Consider the following 19420-nt stretch of genomic DNA (forward strand, 5'->3'; position numbering starts at 1 on the left):
TGTGATGGGGCCCATCATATGGAAAGTCTTGATCGCAAATCGAACTAGATGATATCCTAACCGTTCATTTTTTTTGTGTGCCTGAGCTTGATTGTGTACAAATATTAGATTCATTGGTTTTTCTTCAAATCTTAGGAATTTAGTGTCTATGTGATTAGTGTGATTTTGGTCGTGGGGCCAATTAGATGAAAAATCTTGATCTTATAACTGATTGCATTCATTGCGTAGGAAAAGAAAGCAAACCCTAAGCCCTAAACCCTAATGTTAAACCCAGTACCCTAAACCATGTGTAAGCTGGTCAGGAAACACAATCAAACAATTAGGACCATCTGATCAGTATAATCTTTGGGTCATGAAACACGATCCAACGACTAGAACCATCCGATATGATCTTTGGGTCATCTGCCTTTCACAATGAACCCTATCAGATGGCAAGTTTGGTCGACCAAGCATGATGTAGATTAGGTCAAGTTTGGATGACCAAGAATGATATCTAAACCCCCTCGTTTTAATATCGACACCTCCAATATTCTAAACTTTTATGATTAACTGTTAAAGGCTATTACAACTCCCCAAAAGCTATCAACATCCAATAGAAAAAAAATTTAAAGTTATAAGTCACATTATCAAACGCTTCGTTGGAGAAAATAGAAAGAAAGAGATGATAAAACAATAAGAACAAAGAATAAGGAAAAGGATAAGTGCTCATTATAAAAATAAGGCTTCATTTAAGATAAGTTAGAGAGAAAGAGAGGGCTATAAAGTTATCTACTATAATAAGCCGGAAGCTTTTTTTACTGTTCACCCCTGCCGCGTGTCATCGTCCCCTCCTCCCCCAGCTGCTTTTTGTCTGCTTCTTTACGGTTCAGCCCTCCAACAAATTTTGATTTCCCTCTTTAATTTCAATCTTACCCCATATACATGCAGCTTCTGTGTATACCTCCTCTTAAAGAGAAAGATATACACTGTATTTCTGTGTATAGAAAGGCATACGTCCCCTCAATTTACCCCATATACATGCAGCTTCTGTGTATACCCCATTTTAAAGAGATATTTCGGTGTACAGTTATGTCAGAGATGTTTGACTTTTTTCCAGTAATTGTCATAAATTACTACATGTTGTTCGTATTTTTTTGGTAATTTAAAAACTTTGTAACCATTTATTGGTAATTTGTAATTATTACTTTTTTTTTTGTGTTTGCTAGCAACAGTTGCCATTCGCATCTTTTCACCGAGAAAATTTCAATCCTACCCCTTGATGCTTTTAACAAAGGCACCCATTATATCAAATAATTTCAATCCTACCCCTCCTTTATGCTTTAACAACGGCACCCATTAAAGCCGTATAATTTCGATCTTACCCCTCCTTTATGGTTTTTTAATTAAAAAACTATAGGGTGATCTTGACCATCGGATTTAAGATAAGAGGAATTATGGAAACATCTATAGATTGGAGGGCTAGGATCGGCCTATGGAAATGATTTTTGGGGCACAACCTATTTATGTTGTGTTCCATCACATGGACGGTTTGGATCAACCTATGACGTGGTCCGTACAGTTCTTTCTCGGCCCGTGCATCGCACGGGTTTTTTTACTAGTTCTTCAATATACCAGGTATATAAATGTAATTATGGATACAATTTCAAAGATTAAATAGTCATATAGGGCTGACTGACTTGGAAGTTGGAATATGCCTTTTGTGGGTCCCACCATTTGGGGGTCCTACCTATTCTTCAAGAGGAAACTGCATGACATAGATTAAATTCAAAATTTGATCCAGGACCCCTGAAATAGAGAGTTATGAAGCAATTCTTCAGTATACCAGGTATATAAATGTAATTATGGATACAATTTCAAAGATTAAATAGTCTAATTGGGTTAACTGACTTGGAATATGCCTTTTTGTGGGTCCCACCAATGGGGGTCCTAACTTTTGTTCAAGAGGAAACTTCATGACATAGATCAGATTTAAAATTTTATATAGGGACCCCATGCAAGGTGTGAACCAGTAACTCCAAATGAGCTTCTGCTAAGGCTTTTTTAGAGAACTCTCTTCACTTGAAAGAAATCAGGCCTTCCCTCATTTGCTGCAGCAATATCATCTACTGATGCAACTGCAACCACTACTCCTTTATCCTTAACCGCCTCAATCGCATCTGCAAACTCCTTGAAGTCCTTTGAACTGCACAATGAATAGTGGAAAGCTTAAGAATGAACGCTTTTTGGAATTTGGGTTGAACTTTTGCTATAAAATCAGGTCGGATTTTGGTTAATTCCAATTCATTTTTTAGCCAAAGGTCAAAACGACACGACCCAAATTGCACCCCTACTGCAAGATTAGGCTATGAATGAAGATCAAGTCAAAAGCCTATATAGCTTATTTTTGGCATCAGATAAATTGTAAATAGTGAAATGGAACAGGTACCTGGTTGACAATATCTCTTCGCGCCTTTTCTGCCTTTCCTCCTCTGTGATGCCCAATAGATATCGCAACATACTGTAAATGCACAACCGCCATTTCATGTTCATAATCGGCTAAACATGCATCGCATAGGTACTGCTACCTCATTAAGGCCCTGTTTGTTTTAGATTTTGAAAATTGATTTTGAGTCCAAAGCTGATTATTGGAGTCAAAATTGAGTTTAATTTTATGTTCAATTATCAGTTTTGGACTTCAAGTAAAAAACGAACAGGGCCTAAAGAGGTAAATCTACAGAATAGGAATGTCAATCTTCCAAAAGATCCAGTAAAATGTGAAGCATATCCTCTTTACCACCAGAGCTATGCATAGAAAGAATTAAGAGAGAACTGTTCTACATGTTTGATTAAAACAGGTGTTTCATACCTGCTGTAACCTTTGGCATCGGGTAGCTGGTACGAATCCACATCTCCAATGGTTCCAATAATTGCTTTTGTAAGAGTATCATCATCTAGTTCTAGCTCACGGAGGAAACTTGCAGTTCCATCATATACCTCTAGGGTCTTCAACAAGTTCGGATCACGATAAGACAGGTATGAGAATACTCCTACAATGAACAAACAAGGATAGATTGAAACAATCAGTTACTCCAAAAGATTAAGCTGTTAGAGTTGGTGTTACTTAATCATTTATACTTCAACACTCCCCCCCACCACCCAACATCCCCCCCCCCCCTCTCTCAGGCCCCTCTTTTGGGTTGGTCGTACAAGTGGATTTTCACTCTAAAAAAGTTGTTGGGTTTTGAACCCAGGACCTGCCATGAGGCAATAGCTCTGATACCATGTGAAACTACCAATTACTCCAAAAGCTTAGCTGTTAGAGTTGGTGTTATTTAAGAATTTATAGAAACCTAACGTAACAAAGGAGTACCTGAATGAGTATCAAAGTCACAAAAACCTCCATATGCACCACCACTAACACGCACACGATCCCATAGCCACGTATTTCCAATGTATTTGGAAATAACATATGCGCTTCCATTGAGCTGATATCCTGTCTCATATATGTTAGCAGCCTTCCCAACGTAGTTCACCTGTGGAAGCAACAGAAGAAAATGATGGATTAAATGGAGATTGGAACAAGATTATGCTCGGTCAACGAAAATGCAAAAGCAAGGATGATCCAAAAATGGTTTAAAATTTTGGCCGAAATACCAAATTTTCGGATTTCCACCGGGCCGACACCGAAAGTACCATGAATTTGGTGTCGGCCTAGATTTCAGCCGAAATTTCTGAAATTTCGGCCATATGTGATTGTTTTTTATATTTTCCCCCAAAATTTCCGTAAATTTTGGAAATTAATGAAATTTGTTTTTTTATCGAATTTTGGTATTTCGGCCGAAATTTCAAACCTTGGATCCAAATCAATTCAACCTTACCTGAGTGGGAATAACAATAGCTTCATTTACTGGCGAAAGCTGAGCATTCCATGAAGTAGTCTCCATGGATGTCATGCGTGGAAGCAAGTCAAGGAACTTAGTAACATATTTCTCGGTGTTGGTCAGATTTTTCCCATCCGCTGTCAGATTAATCAAGCAACCTTCCCTCGAGAAAAGCGATCTGCGTATCTCTTCGAGAGAAGAAGAAATTTCATCCCAGTCCTGGTCCACTTTCTTCTCAAGGACTTCTAGATACTCCAAATAACTGGAAATTTAAAAAAAGTTTAGGCAATCATGCTTGTTGACATAGTGCATATAATTATGTAGATAGATATTTAGTGCTTATCACTATGATGTCTCAAATAATGCAACACAAAGAAAAATGAGACATTAAGATGCATTTCCTTTAGTATGAACAGATACAAGAATATAACCAAGAGTTTAATAAATTAACAGAACTTCAAAAGAAAATACTGCGAATAAATGACAACATGGCGTATGTATGTACTACAATAGATGGTAATATAATGCATCCAGGATGTATGTATGTACGATGTAACCTCCAATAGTCCAAATATACTACCTGATACCACCCATCTGTTCAGAAATCCATCCTGCAACATTTAACTTTGCATCCATCCTTGCAGCCGCAATTCCATGTCCACTGCCTCTCAATCGGTTCTGCCAACAAAAATCAATCAATAATAATAATAATAATAATAATAGATAAATGGTGTATAAATATGCCATTAAATATGATATAAAAGTCAAATGGATACCTCCATTCTTGCTTTGCTTTGGGAAACAAACTGCTTGAAGCGTTGCTGGTCTGTGAATTGAACATCTTGAAGGATGCAGTTAACCTGAAAAGCAATACACATTCATGAGCCCCTTATTCAAGATCCCATGCAAGAATTACCACTTACTCCGTGAACACGAATTGAAACTCCAATGAGGACATAGAACGATACTATGGGGGGAAAACTGCTTGAAGCATTGTTGGCCTGTGAATTGAACTCATATGAGAACAAATAGTGTCCCACGGGAGATAAAAACGGTTTCAAGCATTGCTGCTAATAAGCTCATTGGCAAAGTAATAAGCTTTTCTAGGGGATTCTAAAGGATGGGTACTTAGTCTCTCCAATCCAAGCAGTATTTATCGTTACTGATCAAGATATAACATGATTGAGCAAAGTGAGAAGTCCACAGAGATTGAAAGTTGATTTCTAAATACTTCAATGAGAGCTTTATGATTGTGATATCAAGCCTCCACATGACAATCACAACCTCAACAGCATGACCCTAAGAGAAAAATGCATATGTATGATCCGTGCTAGATATATAGGAATAAGGTATACATCTATTACTAGGATGCCCCAAATAAGGTATACATCTTTTTCTGATTCATTTTGCTGGTAATTTTGCTCAACCATCTTGATCATTGTGATCTTGCCCCCTTTTTAATAAAATTTTCATCATTCAAAAAAAGCCGGGGAGGATAAATACATAGGTGGTAGGTAGGGTAGGCAACAAACAACGCTATTAAAATGTAATTAGTATTTAGGAGTGGAGAATTTTCTGCAATGGGGGAAAACCTGATGGATTAATGCCGCACAGAGGTGGAAGGCCCACAGGTCGTGAAAAGAAGCAATGACATTATATGGGGAATAAGCATCGGCTAACTCTCTGCCACCAATCAGGTAAGAGAAGATGTAGGGTAACTAGCGTATGATTTCCATCGTTATTTTAGCCTATACCCATAAAGGAGCAAAGAAGGATGTCACATCATTTTCGTATGATTAAGGATCGCACTCTACCTTGAGGTTGTTCAATGTTGTCCATAACAACCTGGTTGTAGAACAATAGGCTATGGGACCCACTTGCACATTTGATGACGTGCAAAGTCGAGTGGGTCAATAAGGGGGATGACTACTCACTCAAGAACACGCTAAATATAAAGAGTATGGCATCACTGAACCAAACATGACGAATGATATGCTCGACGACTGGAATCCCTTTTCTATGGCTATGAAATGTTAATGCATATTTATTTTAGAGAATATCATTTTTTTATAAAGAAAAGCACACATATAAATGTTAATGCAGCCTGACCAATTACTCCATGATACTTGGCCACCAATCTAACATGAGATCCAAATGTGTTGAATCCTAAGGATTAGCGGCTTACTGACAAGAAATTGTTCTTCTACTTTATCATTCAAAAAAAACTGCTCTACTTTATCATATCTTAGATTGATGATTAGATTTATATCTCATGCATGTATTAAGCATTTAATTCACAGATTTCTCCATTTTTAATTGGATACTACATTTATCTTGTAGCAAATTAGGATTGGAAAGGAAAATTGCTTAGTCTCTAATCTTTATAAGTAGCTCTTGGATCATAACATGAAATGAGGGTGCAAGGAGAAAATGACGGGTTTCTTTTTAAGAAGCACTTGGACCATACCATAAAATGAGCGTGCAAGGAGAAAATAAAGCTTTAATAGGAAAGTTTTTGTGAACAATAAAAATATAAAAATGGGGATTTGCGGATATGAAAATAATAATCATACCAGGTTAAATAGGTCTTCAGCTCGTCCCGCCATGGCTTTACCTCGAGCAACTATATGGCTACATGGATCCTTTTGGCCCCGAACAGATGATGTCAATGGATAAACTGATATTCCTCCAGTCTTTCTTCCAATTAATTGATTAAGTTGGACAAAATCCATGTCTTTAGTGCCCATCTCCAGCAAAGACTGACTGTCAAGAAGAAGGCAAATGCCGCCATTAGTTATGGATGCGTGCAAAATCCTAACTTTTGAATTGCCAATGAAACAGCAAAAATAGCTAGTCTCTTCTATCCTTCTCTAGCAACCATTGACTGTCAAAATAACTTTGTTGGTTCACGCTCTAGATGGTCCTCTGTCCTAAGCATGGTTTTAATTTTTTGGCCGAAATGCCAAAATTCAGGATTTCAGCCGGGGCTGACACCAAAAATACACATTTCGGTGTCGGCCCAGATTTCGGCCGAAATCTCGGGAATTTCAGTAATTTTGCCAGAAATTTCGGCATTTTCATTTTTTATTTGAAATTTCCTTTTCTACCGAAAATTCAGGAATTTTGGCCGAAATTTTGGTAAATTTTTCAGATTTTGTCAAAAAAATTTCCTTTTTGGCCAAAATTTCAGTTTCGGCTATGTCCGAAACAGAAATTTTAAACCTTGGTCCTAACTCTCAGATAATCCGTTCAAAAAAAAAAAAAACACTCAGATAATCCATGCAACAGAAACATAGAGACAGACATAGTAGGGAAATAACGACTTCTCACCAAAACAGTGGTACCAATGGAAGTAGTTCCTTCTTCAATGAGCGCATATTAAAGACAACTTCTGCATAGAGAACATCGTTTGTGAAAAGGTCATGCCGCAAAACTTTTACCCCATCAATTTCTCCAACCTACAATTAAGGAGCACAAGTAATCAATAAAATGCACCACCACCTAAATGCACACAATATCTCGAAGGTTGCGGCACTAGCAACAGATGTAGAGAAACACTATGAAGAGAATTAAAAGGAATAGCCGAATAGCATTGATAAAAAAAAAATCATGCTGGAACTTCGCAAGATGACAAAGGTTAACTTAACCATGAATGCTAAACTAATAATTTGGATTGAACTCCTAGATAGGGTACAGTTGGGGCTCTCATAATTAATGCTCCATAAATTTGGGGAAATGATTTTAACACTCCGAAATTTTTATAGGTAGCGAAAGTAGCATGTCTTTTTCCTTTTAAAGGGCTGTCAAAAGGTTATTTACAGTTCCCAAGAAGCTCTGACCACACCAATTGAAGACAAAACGACATTCTACTTTCGCTACATATCAAAACAATGGAGTGCTAAAATCATTTCCCTAAATTTATAATCTCTAATATCTTATTGCTAGACCAGGAACGTACATCGTAGGAAACGGACATTGTTCTGGTAATTTATAATCTCTTATTTCTAATACTTAATAAAGAAAAAATAGGAAAAACTAGTGATATAAGACATAAGAAAGTACCTTCTTAGAAAATGTTGTTCAAAGTATATATACTTTACAATACTATGTGTAGGTACAACATAGGAGAAAGAAGAGAAAATAGAAAATAGAAAAGAAAACATGTATCAAAATCCAGTGATCCTAACCACATTTCATACTTTCTAACCAAAAGAGTGTAGGACCGTCAACTCATCTCTCTCAAATGAGAGGTGTAAGACCGTTAATCTCTCTCTTCCCACTCTCTCTTAGTATTAGATGCTAAAAAAAGAAAAGAAATTTGCAAGAAAAATCGGATGATAGACTTATTTTCTAATACTTAATATGCTCTAATATTTTATATAAAAAGATACCACCGGGAATATAAAATATATGAGCCCCAGCTGAGCCATTCAAAAGAAAAAGAGAGAGAGCCCCAACTGTACTTAATTATACAAAGGAAAGGGAATTTGATAACCTCCATTGGCACATGTATAGGTTCTCTTGGAATATCATTTAAAGAGAGGCTTGGCACAGTTCTCAGAGCTTCTGGTGGATCTGGAGTTTCCTGCTTTAAGCGAAGCTCCTGCGTACCACGAGCTAGCTCCGCAAGATCCTCTTCTGTCATACTTGCTTTTACTTTCTCCAGTATTTCCCTCTCAGCTGCTTCGTCACGAGAAGCTTTTTCTGGATCAGGCTGACATTTGACAAAGATGAGATCCTCTAGTAATCATGTATCAAGGTTTTAAATTTCAGCCTAAATTTCCAATATTTCGGATTTCAGCCCAGACCGATTCCGGATTTCGGCCGAAATTCATTTTTGAAATTTATTTTACAAATTTTCCAAGGAAAAATTGTAAAAAACCAAAATTTGTTAATTTTTTCCATAATTTCGGCCGAAACCGAAAAATTTTGAAACCGACATTTCAATCCATGCATGTATATTTACAGAGTATTATTACATAAACAAATCATTAGACTGCAAAAATCTATATTTGCACCTGCATTTCTATTGTAACGCGGTGAGGATTGTTTAGGATGAATTTCTCTATTAAAGGAGAGAAAACAGCTTTGGATCCTTCTTCAGCTATCTGTGCTTTTAAAGATTGCAAGGGCTTCTCATATTTTAAAGGCTCAAAGGGATCCCTATCATATATCCATTTTCCCTGCAAGATTGGAACTACCAAAATAAGAACATGAAATTTTCACAATCGTGATAATTGCACTTGACATTTTGTTCAATAAAAATTTATTCAAATCCCTTACAATGGAGCGTAGCATCAGAGATAAGCCTCGAGGGAATGAACCAGTATTATTCTCCCTTAAAGAGAATTCAATTGTATTCATAGACGCCTCTATTGCTTCCGGGTCAAAACCTTTCTCCGCTAAGTCTTTAAGAGTAGTCATTATCAACTCTTCAACTTTCTTGATGTCATCTTCAGAAACACCTTTCAACCCTATACTAAATTGGGGTTGGAGGAGTTCGTCCTCAATTCCCCCACCAACAATGGCATCTCCTAAGCCACTTTCGAGTAGGATTCTTCTCAAAGGAGAGGCCGGAGTCCCAAGCATAAGATGATCCAAGAAACCAAGGGCAAGCTCAGTTTGCAAGTCCAACGGCTCGTCAGATAGCAACCAGTTAAGGCAAACCATGTGTTTCTTTTTCAAATCACCACCTTCACCTGCAGGATATTTCTCAACAACCCTGACTGGCCCTGAGAATAGTTTCTGTGGTTCGACTTTTGATTCATTTGAAGCGGAGTTTGCATCAAATAGATCCAGGTATTCTGTATGCAAATAACAGACTATAATTAGTAGAAACCAAAACAAAATTATACCACCAACACCAAAGAAACGTTCTCTACTCTGAACTCTTATGATTACTTAAAAGTTAAAATGAATATTAACACGGGACATTTTAAGATAGACATCCTTCCAACTCTGACAGATAACTAATATTGAAATTGAACAACCTTAGAGCATCACAAAGTTTATCCATATGTTTCTCTACCATTCTAATGCATTACCCACTGATGCTGCACCCATGCAACATGTGTATGAATTCTTAATAAGAAAGTCATTAACACATGCAAATGACTCACCACGGGCATAGTCAAGATAAAAGCCAATCTTGTTGAGATGCCACATCTAAACAGAGGCAGCTAACAAAACATCAAAACTTTGTAAGGCAAAATCACAAAGAACCATATTCTTGGAAGGTGTGCAGTGGTGGTAGAATACATGTATTCCTTTTAACGATCGGAGGGTTGGGATCATCCTATGGAAATGATTTTTTGGGCACAGCCTATTTACATTACGGCCCATCACATGGACGGTTTGGATCATCCTATAGTGTGGTCCGTACAGTACTTTTTGAAAAATACGGGACTAGGCTTACAGCATATAAAATCTCCTTTTTGACAGCATTTTGTCTTTTAATGCTACGTATTCATCCAGTTATTATTATTTGTAAGCATTCTAATGGACGGCGAGGACCTCGAGGCTGCCCAAAGGCCAAACCCTGACTACCTCTTCAAAAAAAAAATTAAAAAGAAAAAGGCCAAACCCTAACTCCATCCCTCAAGCTCTAATCCCTGATTGCCCACCCCTCCAAGGATTCAACCTGAGTGACCCAAGACACGACCAATCTTCATAGGAACCTCTGGGAGAAAATCCTCCTTTTTGCCACCTTGTCCGTCGAAATTTCCAAAGAAAAGATAGGATACCAAGTCTGGCAGGAGGGAAGGGGGGCTCTGGCCCACTAGCCCTCAGCGAGCGTCCAACACTAGGGCCAATAGAAAGATTTCACCGACTCCCAGTACTCATGCAATGGAGGAAACTCGCTGCACAAAGGCCCACTACAATAGGTAAATATCGGTGAGGGCTTACCATGCAAAGGACCTTCAAATCATAAAGCAGCATCTGGAGCATATCAAATCATATTCAGAATTGTTTCTCCTTGCTTATTGAATTTTCCTATCCCTCTTTTCAACTCAAGTCGAGAAATAACCCACTCATCACCTTTGATCAGATCTTGCCTGCTATCATCTTACCCAAACACCCTTCAGAACTTCTACTCACTCAGGCCAAAGTCATCTTCACATCTACTCATTCCAGGACCTCTTTTTGCATCTCTCTCCACCAAGCCTCCTCGATGATGGACTGCCCTTCCAAAGGACTAGTGAGGCTACTACATGCCTGTTGCCATTCGTCTAGCCTCCTCATTCCCACCCCACCTTGAAAGAAACTCAATCTTGCTTTCTGTCTACTTCATCCACAACCCCAAGCATTTGATGAACTGTTGAGTTTTGATAAACACACCATGCTTATGAGCAGCAAAAACAAACTGCAACAATTTTTGCTTTTGCTTGTTCACTTTTTTCTTTCTTATTGTTGTATTTATTAGGTTCTGTTTGGGTTTTTTTTTTAAATAGTCAAAATTAAGAATCGCTACGAAAAATTTTAAACTTAAAACCACAAATCTATCCATAGTTCCATACTACCCCACTCACAAGGTCACTGCTTGTTCAATAACCTTTAACTCATGAACTCCATTTCTACAACTGTTTTTTACGAAGTTCCATAATCCTAGCCCTAGATTAGATATCTTCTCTTATGATCAACCCTCTTTACTAGCTTCTTTCTTCTCAAGACTCCTCTTTGATGGTCATTCCTTTTATTTTTAGTTTTTACTTTTTGTCCACCTCCTCTAACTCTATTCTGGTCTCCCATATTGTTCATAACACTTCTTTTCTAAATTGCTTTTTTGTAATGTCCACAATTTTTATCATTTTCTATTGATTGTTTTTTGTAATGGCAAGTTTATGAACATGTCTCTTACTTTCCAGAAGATAGTATCATCCTATCATAGAATACAAAATTGAAAATTCTATCTTTTGAGAGACAACAAGAATTTTATTGGAAAAGAGAAATGGTAAGAAAAGGAAGGGGATATGAAAGAAAAGAAACATTGAATGAAAAGTAAAATAAGAGAATAAGCAAAAGTGAAGATGAATAAATAGAAAACAGTCATATGGAATACCGCTTAGGATGCGTAGACGCTCATTCTGATCATCATCTCCGTAGAACCATATCCTGGCATTGCTAGGATGGTAATACTTTCTGTGGAAATCCTGAAAATAAATGCCTTGCCATATTATAATGTATGGGGAGAAACATAGTACAATGCCACAGCCATGTGTCCATGTATCGTGCATGTGTGTACATGGATATATGACTCATGCATACAAGTGTGTGTGTGTGTGTGCGCGCGCGCATAATTTCTACAAATGACATACAACTAACAATAGAATATCAAACATATGTATGCGTGTATGTATAACTCTTGATGTCACAGACTTTTCTTAATAGTGGTAGGGAATTCCCTACGCAAGAAGACTCGGAAAGCATAATAAATGCATGCCGAGCATATCTAAGCAAGAATAACCCCCCTCCCCTCTTCATCATCGAAGATTTGTCCTAACACTAGACAAGGGAATGCACCTGAGCCATGGGGTGAAGAGCCTCTGCCTCAGTGAAGTCAGCCCTAAAAAGGATAACTAACGAAGCTTAATGCCCCAAAAAACCTACGGTGATTACAAACCCGCCCCAATTCCTACCTCTCCTTCCAGTTCAATTCAATATTACCTATCATATCATGTACTAGGCATGCTTGTACTGAAAACCGATATCAACACTGCAGTGGTTCAGAGTTACCTTATCTACCAACCTCTGAGGAAAATAGCATTTCGATGTGGAAGATTTCCTTGGCGCCATGAAAACCTTGGTGGGAAAGGTGCCAGGAAAGAGTGCTGGGGTCACAACTCAGGATTCTTTTAGAGAAGGGAAGGATATCATACGCAGGGGCAAGTGCTCCACTTAGAGGGCTTTGTATTTTTTTTAAATATGCAGGGAGGACAATTGTGGGTTAAAGGCGACTCATCGAATGCAATCACAGGGAGACTAGGAAGTGAAGATATTGAAGATAAGCTAACCCAACAGCAAAACTCATTGATATTTGTGGAAAATCGGATATTCATTTTGTTTATGTTCCAAGAGAAGCTAATGTACGGTAAGACTCCCTCGTTAAGGATTGGGCCAGTTGTTTTCTAACCCTAGAAAACACACATCAAGATAACCAAAGTATGAAAGCTAAAATAAAGCCCAGACAACATTCACTTCCAATATATGGGATGATGGTATCATGATAGGTTTTTATTTACAAGTCAAAATGTGTAGGCATATTTAACCACAGATATTTAAGCACTATTTCAACAATAAGTGAGGGTTTCTTCCTTCTAGCCTAGTTTTTGGTTCTCACTGATTGGTCACTGGTTTTTCCTTCTTCTTTTTTCCTGGTTATGTTTCTTTAAAAAGACAAGAAAAAAAAAACATATGTGTGTGTAGAGAGAGAGAGAGAGAGAGAGAGAGAGAGAACAATTTGTGACAGGCAAATATTATGCAGGATGATCAGGTAAAGCCAAAGAACCATTACAATCATTCAAAATTCAAATTAATTCCAAGAAGTTGCAGCATGAATAAGTAAATGGTGTTACAATTACATACTGAAAGAGAATAATCAAGGAGAGCAACAAACCTTGAATTCATCAAATGTAAGTTTGGGAATATCTTGTGGGTCACCTCCACTATCAACCCCATATGTATTATCAGGAAACAATGCCTGCAATAAATTAGCATCGTCATAAACATAAGACCATCATACAAAACTCAGATTTCTAGATGCATTCACATGTGATGCCTCCAGTCCTTCCGTGATAAATACTTGTGAGCAAAATTAAAAATAAAAAACATTTTGAAATAATATATGCAAGTACATAGTTCATCACACAAAGGATAAACTACTCATAACAGATAATACTGAACCAGACCAGGTCCTTGAAACAGCACATCTACAAAGCAGCACAAGCTTGATTATATTTCAGGAATTCAACTAGGATAGATGACAATAGAAAAGTTGAAAGAGTTCTAACATTTGAAAACAGATCAAAATTTCCAGTAAGAAGAAGGATATTGAACACTAAACAAATTTTAAATGACATAAGAAAACTAACAGGCTCCTCTCGTACTGCTTAGGCAATTGGTGAACACATTAGTGATGACATCTTCTAAAGCACTTAAACAGAGAAGTGCAACAAGACGCCCAAGAGGGACGCCAGGCCAGGATGACATCTAGTGCACGCCCAACAAGTGGGCCAGGCCACACAGGTGGTCTGGACACATCCTGGGCATGCAGTCAGAGGGCATCCCAGAATGGCAATCCCCAATTGCATTCCGTAATCAATTTCCATTTAACTAACCATAAAGGAATACGCACAAAGGACCGAGTTTGGGGAACCATAAACTTTGAGTTTGGGTAACTCAAAGTTGGTCCCCTCCCGCTCCTGGTTTCCTAAAGCAAAACTTTGACGGATCGAGTTTGGGGAACCCCAGTCCTGCTGGGGCAGATGCGGATGGCGTTTCGCGTTGGGCCTTCTCTGGACCCCTAGGGATTACAGATTCTAATGAAGCTGAGGTGAGGGCGGTCCTCCAGGGCATTAAGTTGATTGAGCGGTCTGAATTGCCAAGGGTGATAGTGGAGGGAGACTCCCTCAATGTGATTAAATGGTTAAAAGGTAGTTGTTCGTATCCTTGGAGATTTGCGAGTTGCATCGATGAGATTATGGACTGAGTAAGGGAATCTAGTGAATCTTTCCATCGTGTGAAAATATGGCAAATTCGGAAGCAGGTAGATTGGCCAGAAGAGAGTAAGAACTTTTTGACTTTCTCCCTCCGAGGTGTTTGATTTCTTTGGATTTTGGTGTAGTTTTTCTTCTTTCTTATTCTTCATCTGACCTCCTCAGTTGGTGTTGTGCATTCTCTCTCTTATCAATGAATCATTGCCATTAAATAAAAGGAATGTGCAAAAAGAGGTTGGGAGGAAGCTTGCCTGCTGAGAAATCCGACCTAATATATTATCAGGCTGAGAATAAACACCTTTCATTTCATTGAAAACAACACCTGAAAGTGAACAAAAAGAAAATAAACATTAGGGCATGTATGTATCGTTTCGCTTGCATGCACCAAGAGGTAGAAACTTAAAAAAGCAATTGATAGCACACAAAGAGGCTTCCCTTAAAACTCCTAAGTCGGGAATATACAACCAGAGGAAGAAAAATTAGAGACTGCCCTATACAAAAAGAGAGAGAAAAAAACTCGGCAGTAACAGCCCAAAAAAGAAAAAAGAAAAAAGCTCGCCAGTTAGGCGACAGCAGTGTGATATATGAAACCTTTGTAGGTTATTTCTTCTGCGGGGTTATTGAGCTCATAATGCCAACCCTCCTGTTGGAATGTCTGAAAGTCCTCGACACATTTGGGAAAGAAGACAGCATCCAGGTATACATCAACCAAATTGTAGAAATCCTGGAGAGAAAAATGAATTAGGAACTCTAAACCAAAGCTGAAAACCACATCCCAGAGTTCAAAAAATGAATTAGGAGCTCTTAACGATACCTTGGTATTTGTAGATGCAACTGGATAGCATGTCCTATCAGGATAGGTGAATGCATTTAGAAAGGTATGCAAGCTACCTTTCAATAGCTCCACAAAGGGTTCCTTCAAAGGATATTTCCTTGATCCACATAATACACTGTGTTCTAGTATGTGAGGTATCCCAGTTGAATCTTTCCTACATTTACCAAAATACATATGATAAATATACTGTAAGGACTTGAACATTAGTCATGAAGAGATGCTAAAGTATTGAAAAAGCCATCATTTAGCCAACCTAGCACAAAATCAGTGTTATCTGATTATATTCTAATGCAAGTGCCACTCTCAAGTCCTTTTCTTAGTCATGAGTTTTATTCGAAAAAATGATGGAATTGAACTTACTCATTCTACTTAGCCCCCCATCCCATCTGTTTTCTTCTTCTTAATACCTTTCAAAAATATAATATTAAATGGTGTCTGATGATCTGGTCATAAATAAAGAAACAAATAACCATATAGGGCAGGGACTGAATTGTACCTAGTATAAGAAAAGCCCCATATTAGGCGTAAAGCGTGAGTTCAACAAGGAAGAACTACATAGGTTTTTTTGAATTGTGCTCCCTCAATTATCACATAGAATAGACACCATATATGGTTATTTGTTATATAGGCACTTTGCCTCTCGACCACCACCCACACACACACACACACACACACACACACATATATATATATAGGACAGAAAAAGAATTATCCTTGAGGTGCACAAGGACAGAGACTAAAATATTCAAAAGCAAAATCCCAATTTATGTTTACCCGGATGGGTGTGAGCGTGGTTTACGGGTGATTGAGCACATCCATAGGGATTAGTCCCACCCTAAAAGCGTGGGGTACCCTATGTCATAAAAAAAAAATCCCAACTATGTAAGAAAATAAACGATATTGCATTACCAATACGAATATTATCATTCGAAATAAAACTGAGGGTTTTGCTAGGGACCATCGCAGAAGGCATTTCGCGGCTGGGCAGTTGCACGTGAGAACAGCCACATAGGCTCAGATTTTGTCTTACTCATTTAATTAATCTGAGGTGGCTGGTCTCACATGCAACAGCCCAGCTGCGAAATGCATTCTGTGATGGTCCCTAGCAAATCCCTAAAAATGATATTACCAGTATTTCTTTAGTAGAGTTGGTCATCCATTAGGATCCTATCCTTTAATCCCAATTGCCAACCATGAAAAAAACAACACGAAGGGCGAGGTGATAAAATCTCACACGCTTGCCAAAGGAGCTTGAAGGGCAAAGCCGAGAAAAGGAGCTTGAAGGGCAAACCCGAGAAAAGGAGCTTGAAGATCAGAAGCCAAGACTATTCCTTAAAAATATCTAGCTAAAAGTAAAAGGTGTAGCGATAGGTTTGAAAGCCAAGACTATTCAGTTTTCAAGTCCACCACCAATGACCCTTATAAACTGTTATAATTTACCATATTACATCCACATCCAGCTTTACTTTCCAATCATTTATTTCAGTAGCACATTCTAATTAATGAGAACCCATAACTCAATTTCTTACTATTTGAATTATAATAGCTTTAGTTATGCAGTTCTGATGCAATACAATTTTTTTTTTCACAAGTGATGGTTGTATTAGTATAAACCTGAAAAAATTGGCACTCACTACCCATGTAAGGATTACATTTCTGCTTACATTCCAAAGGACTAATAAAAACATGTATACCAGCACTAGAAAAACACAAATAAAGAACCAATAACAGAGTTTGATATTGATAGATTTACTCACGGTGGGGTGCGGAAAACAATACCGAAAACCTTATTCTCATCATCAGTCGATACCGACATTACTTCCGCACCCGTTTTCCGATGCTTATAAAGCACGGCTTTTGACTTGCACTCCTCAATCATCTGTTCAGAAATCTTCTCGAACCCGAGCTTGTCGGCAATGTCATGGCTCCCATCCAAGTCTACTAACAACGAAAAAACAAAAATGGGAAAAAAAAAGAGACCATTTTTAGCTGCAATTTTACATATTGAAGCATTGAAAGAGGGGAAAAAAACAAAAAGAGCCGATTTGCAAAAAATGCAAAAAAGATTATTTTAGCTGTATTCGATTAGAAAAACCAAAAATGGAGAAAAAAAATCCATTTTTAAGCTGCAATTTTACCATACTGAAGCATTGAAAGATAGCAAAACTAAAAAAACACCCATTTACAAAAAAAAAAAATGCAATATATATTTTTAGCTATATATTCGATTGACATGGAATAATTGAAAGAGAAAAAAAAAAGAATCAATTTACCAAAAACTGGCAATTTTCCCCATATCAAAGAATTGAAAGAGTAAAAAAGGGATTAAGGGATTATTTTTTAAATGCAATTTTACCATACTAAAGCACTGAAAGAAAACAAAACAAAAAAGAAACCATTTACAAAAAAAATGCAAAAAATCATTTTTATCTGTATTCGATTCCATTGAAAGACAAAAAAGAATCTACTTACCAAAACCTGGCAAAAAAGACTATTTTTTAGCTGCAATTTTACAATACTGAAGCATTGAAAGAGGGGAAAAAAGAACCCATTTACAAAAAAAAAATTGCAAAAGATAAAATTTTTAGCTGTATTCTATTCCATGGAATCATTGAAGGAGAAAAAAAAAACCCATTTACCAAAAACTTTAAAAAAAAAAAAAAAGGATACTTTTTTAGCTGAAATTTTCCCAATATGGAAGAACTAAAAGGGAGTAGTTTTACCTGGTGGAGAGGGGTGTATTGGGGAAGTGGAAACAGCTTGAGGAGGTACAGAGAAGGATCTTATGAGATTGAAGTGGTGAGGTGGGACCCATCTCAAGGGACCATTTTTGTTAAGGACACGAAAGGGTTTTTTCTGTTTGTGGGGAATTGAAGAGAAGCAAGAAGAAGAAGACCTTGTTCTGAAGAAGAGCTTTCTGTAAGCTGTGGTTGAGCACGATAAGGAGCGAAGGAGCACCGCTCTATCCATGCTCTCTCTCTCTCTCTCTCTCCTCTCTCTCCTCTCTCTCGAGGATTTTTGGAGTTGAGTTCTGTAGAGATGATTTTGCTTGGGGAAGGGGGGAAAAATCTGGGTTTTTTGAGAGGAATGTGTGTGAATGATATAGGTTTACAAATAGCGTTTGGCATTTTCTTTGGGTTTGAGACATGTGGCCCGCGGACCACCATACAGAAATGTAGTATTTTTTGAGTGATACGAAGATAATTGTAGGCTAGTAATATTGGCACTACTATGTTTTGATAATTGCACTAAGTCAACTGTCTTTTATGTTTTGATAGGCTTCTAAGACCTTTTTGAGACGGGAAATGATATCAGAGCTCCAATGTTTTGATATTTCCGCTAGGGTTTCTTGTCTTTTAGTGTTATTGTCACAGATTTTGCAAAGAATTCCGATCATTCATACCTTTTTTACCCTCACATAGATAGTACGTACAGATATGTGGGGAGGGCAAAAAACAGGAAAAATTATCAACATTAACGTGTTAAAATAATTGTATTTTGGAGTATTTTAGGGAGATTTTATATTTTTAGGAAAATGATTTCAACACAAGCATGTTTTGGTACATGATTGTCTTTTATATTTAAAGAGCTGTAAAAGGGTTTTTACGGTCCCCAAAAGGCACTTACGTGACAATTAAATGCTAAAAGACAATATACATGAGAGCATGTATCAAAACATAGTTATGCTAAAATCATTTCCCTATATTTTATATGGGGTGTGGTCTTTTGGTCCCGTATTTTTGCAAAACGTACAGTACAGCCCACTCCATAGGATGATCCAAACCATCCATTTGTTGAGCCAAAACATAAATAGGTTTTCATAGGATGATCCTAACCCTTCGATTATAACTATATAGATCGAAGGGTTAGGATCATCCTATGGAAATGATTTTGGGGGTGCTACCTATTTACGTTGTGGCCCAAAAATGGATGGTCTGGATCATCCTATGGAGTGGGCCGTATCTTTATGAAAAATATGTGTTTGTACAGCCACGCATCATATAATCGCTCCT

The 19420-nt window shown here is 37.6% G+C and overlaps 1 protein-coding gene across 3 annotated transcripts; it reads right to left on the reverse strand.

Annotated features, from left to right (window-relative positions):
- Window positions 1–1754: 1754 nt before the first annotated feature.
- Window positions 1755–18488, reverse strand: LOC143858173 (presequence protease 1, chloroplastic/mitochondrial-like). 3 transcript variants are annotated; one of them, XR_013238884.1, is made up of 20 exons: window positions 18131–18488; window positions 17165–17348; window positions 15387–15561; window positions 15164–15296; window positions 14824–14894; window positions 13474–13557; window positions 11920–12010; window positions 9144–9664; window positions 8879–9043; window positions 8356–8574; window positions 7191–7318; window positions 6434–6623; window positions 4637–4720; window positions 4441–4538; window positions 3858–4122; window positions 3350–3512; window positions 2846–3026; window positions 2426–2497; window positions 1888–2182; window positions 1755–1785 (listed from the first exon to the last, which is right to left on the reverse strand). XR_013238884.1 is itself a non-coding variant. In XM_077368812.1 (19 exons), exons 1-19 carry the CDS (start codon window positions 18375–18377, stop codon window positions 2041–2043), a joined length of 3213 nt encoding a protein of 1070 aa, XP_077224927.1. In that variant the 5' UTR covers window positions 18378–18488; the 3' UTR covers window positions 1792–2040. The 3 variants fall into 3 exon arrangements, 2 of the variants coding, with proteins under 2 accessions (XP_077224927.1, XP_077224928.1); XM_077368812.1 differs by lacking the exon at window positions 1755–1785 and having other exon boundaries at window positions 1792–2182; XM_077368813.1 differs by lacking the exon at window positions 1755–1785 and having other exon boundaries at window positions 1792–2182; window positions 17165–17345; window positions 18131–18487.
- Window positions 18489–19420: the final 932 nt, after the last annotated feature.

Source organism: Tasmannia lanceolata, unplaced genomic scaffold (assembly GCF_043159265.1).
Source record: "Tasmannia lanceolata isolate RefF3 unplaced genomic scaffold, GAP_Taslan_0.1 ptg000025l, whole genome shotgun sequence".
NCBI lineage: Eukaryota > Viridiplantae > Streptophyta > Magnoliopsida > Canellales > Winteraceae > Tasmannia > Tasmannia lanceolata.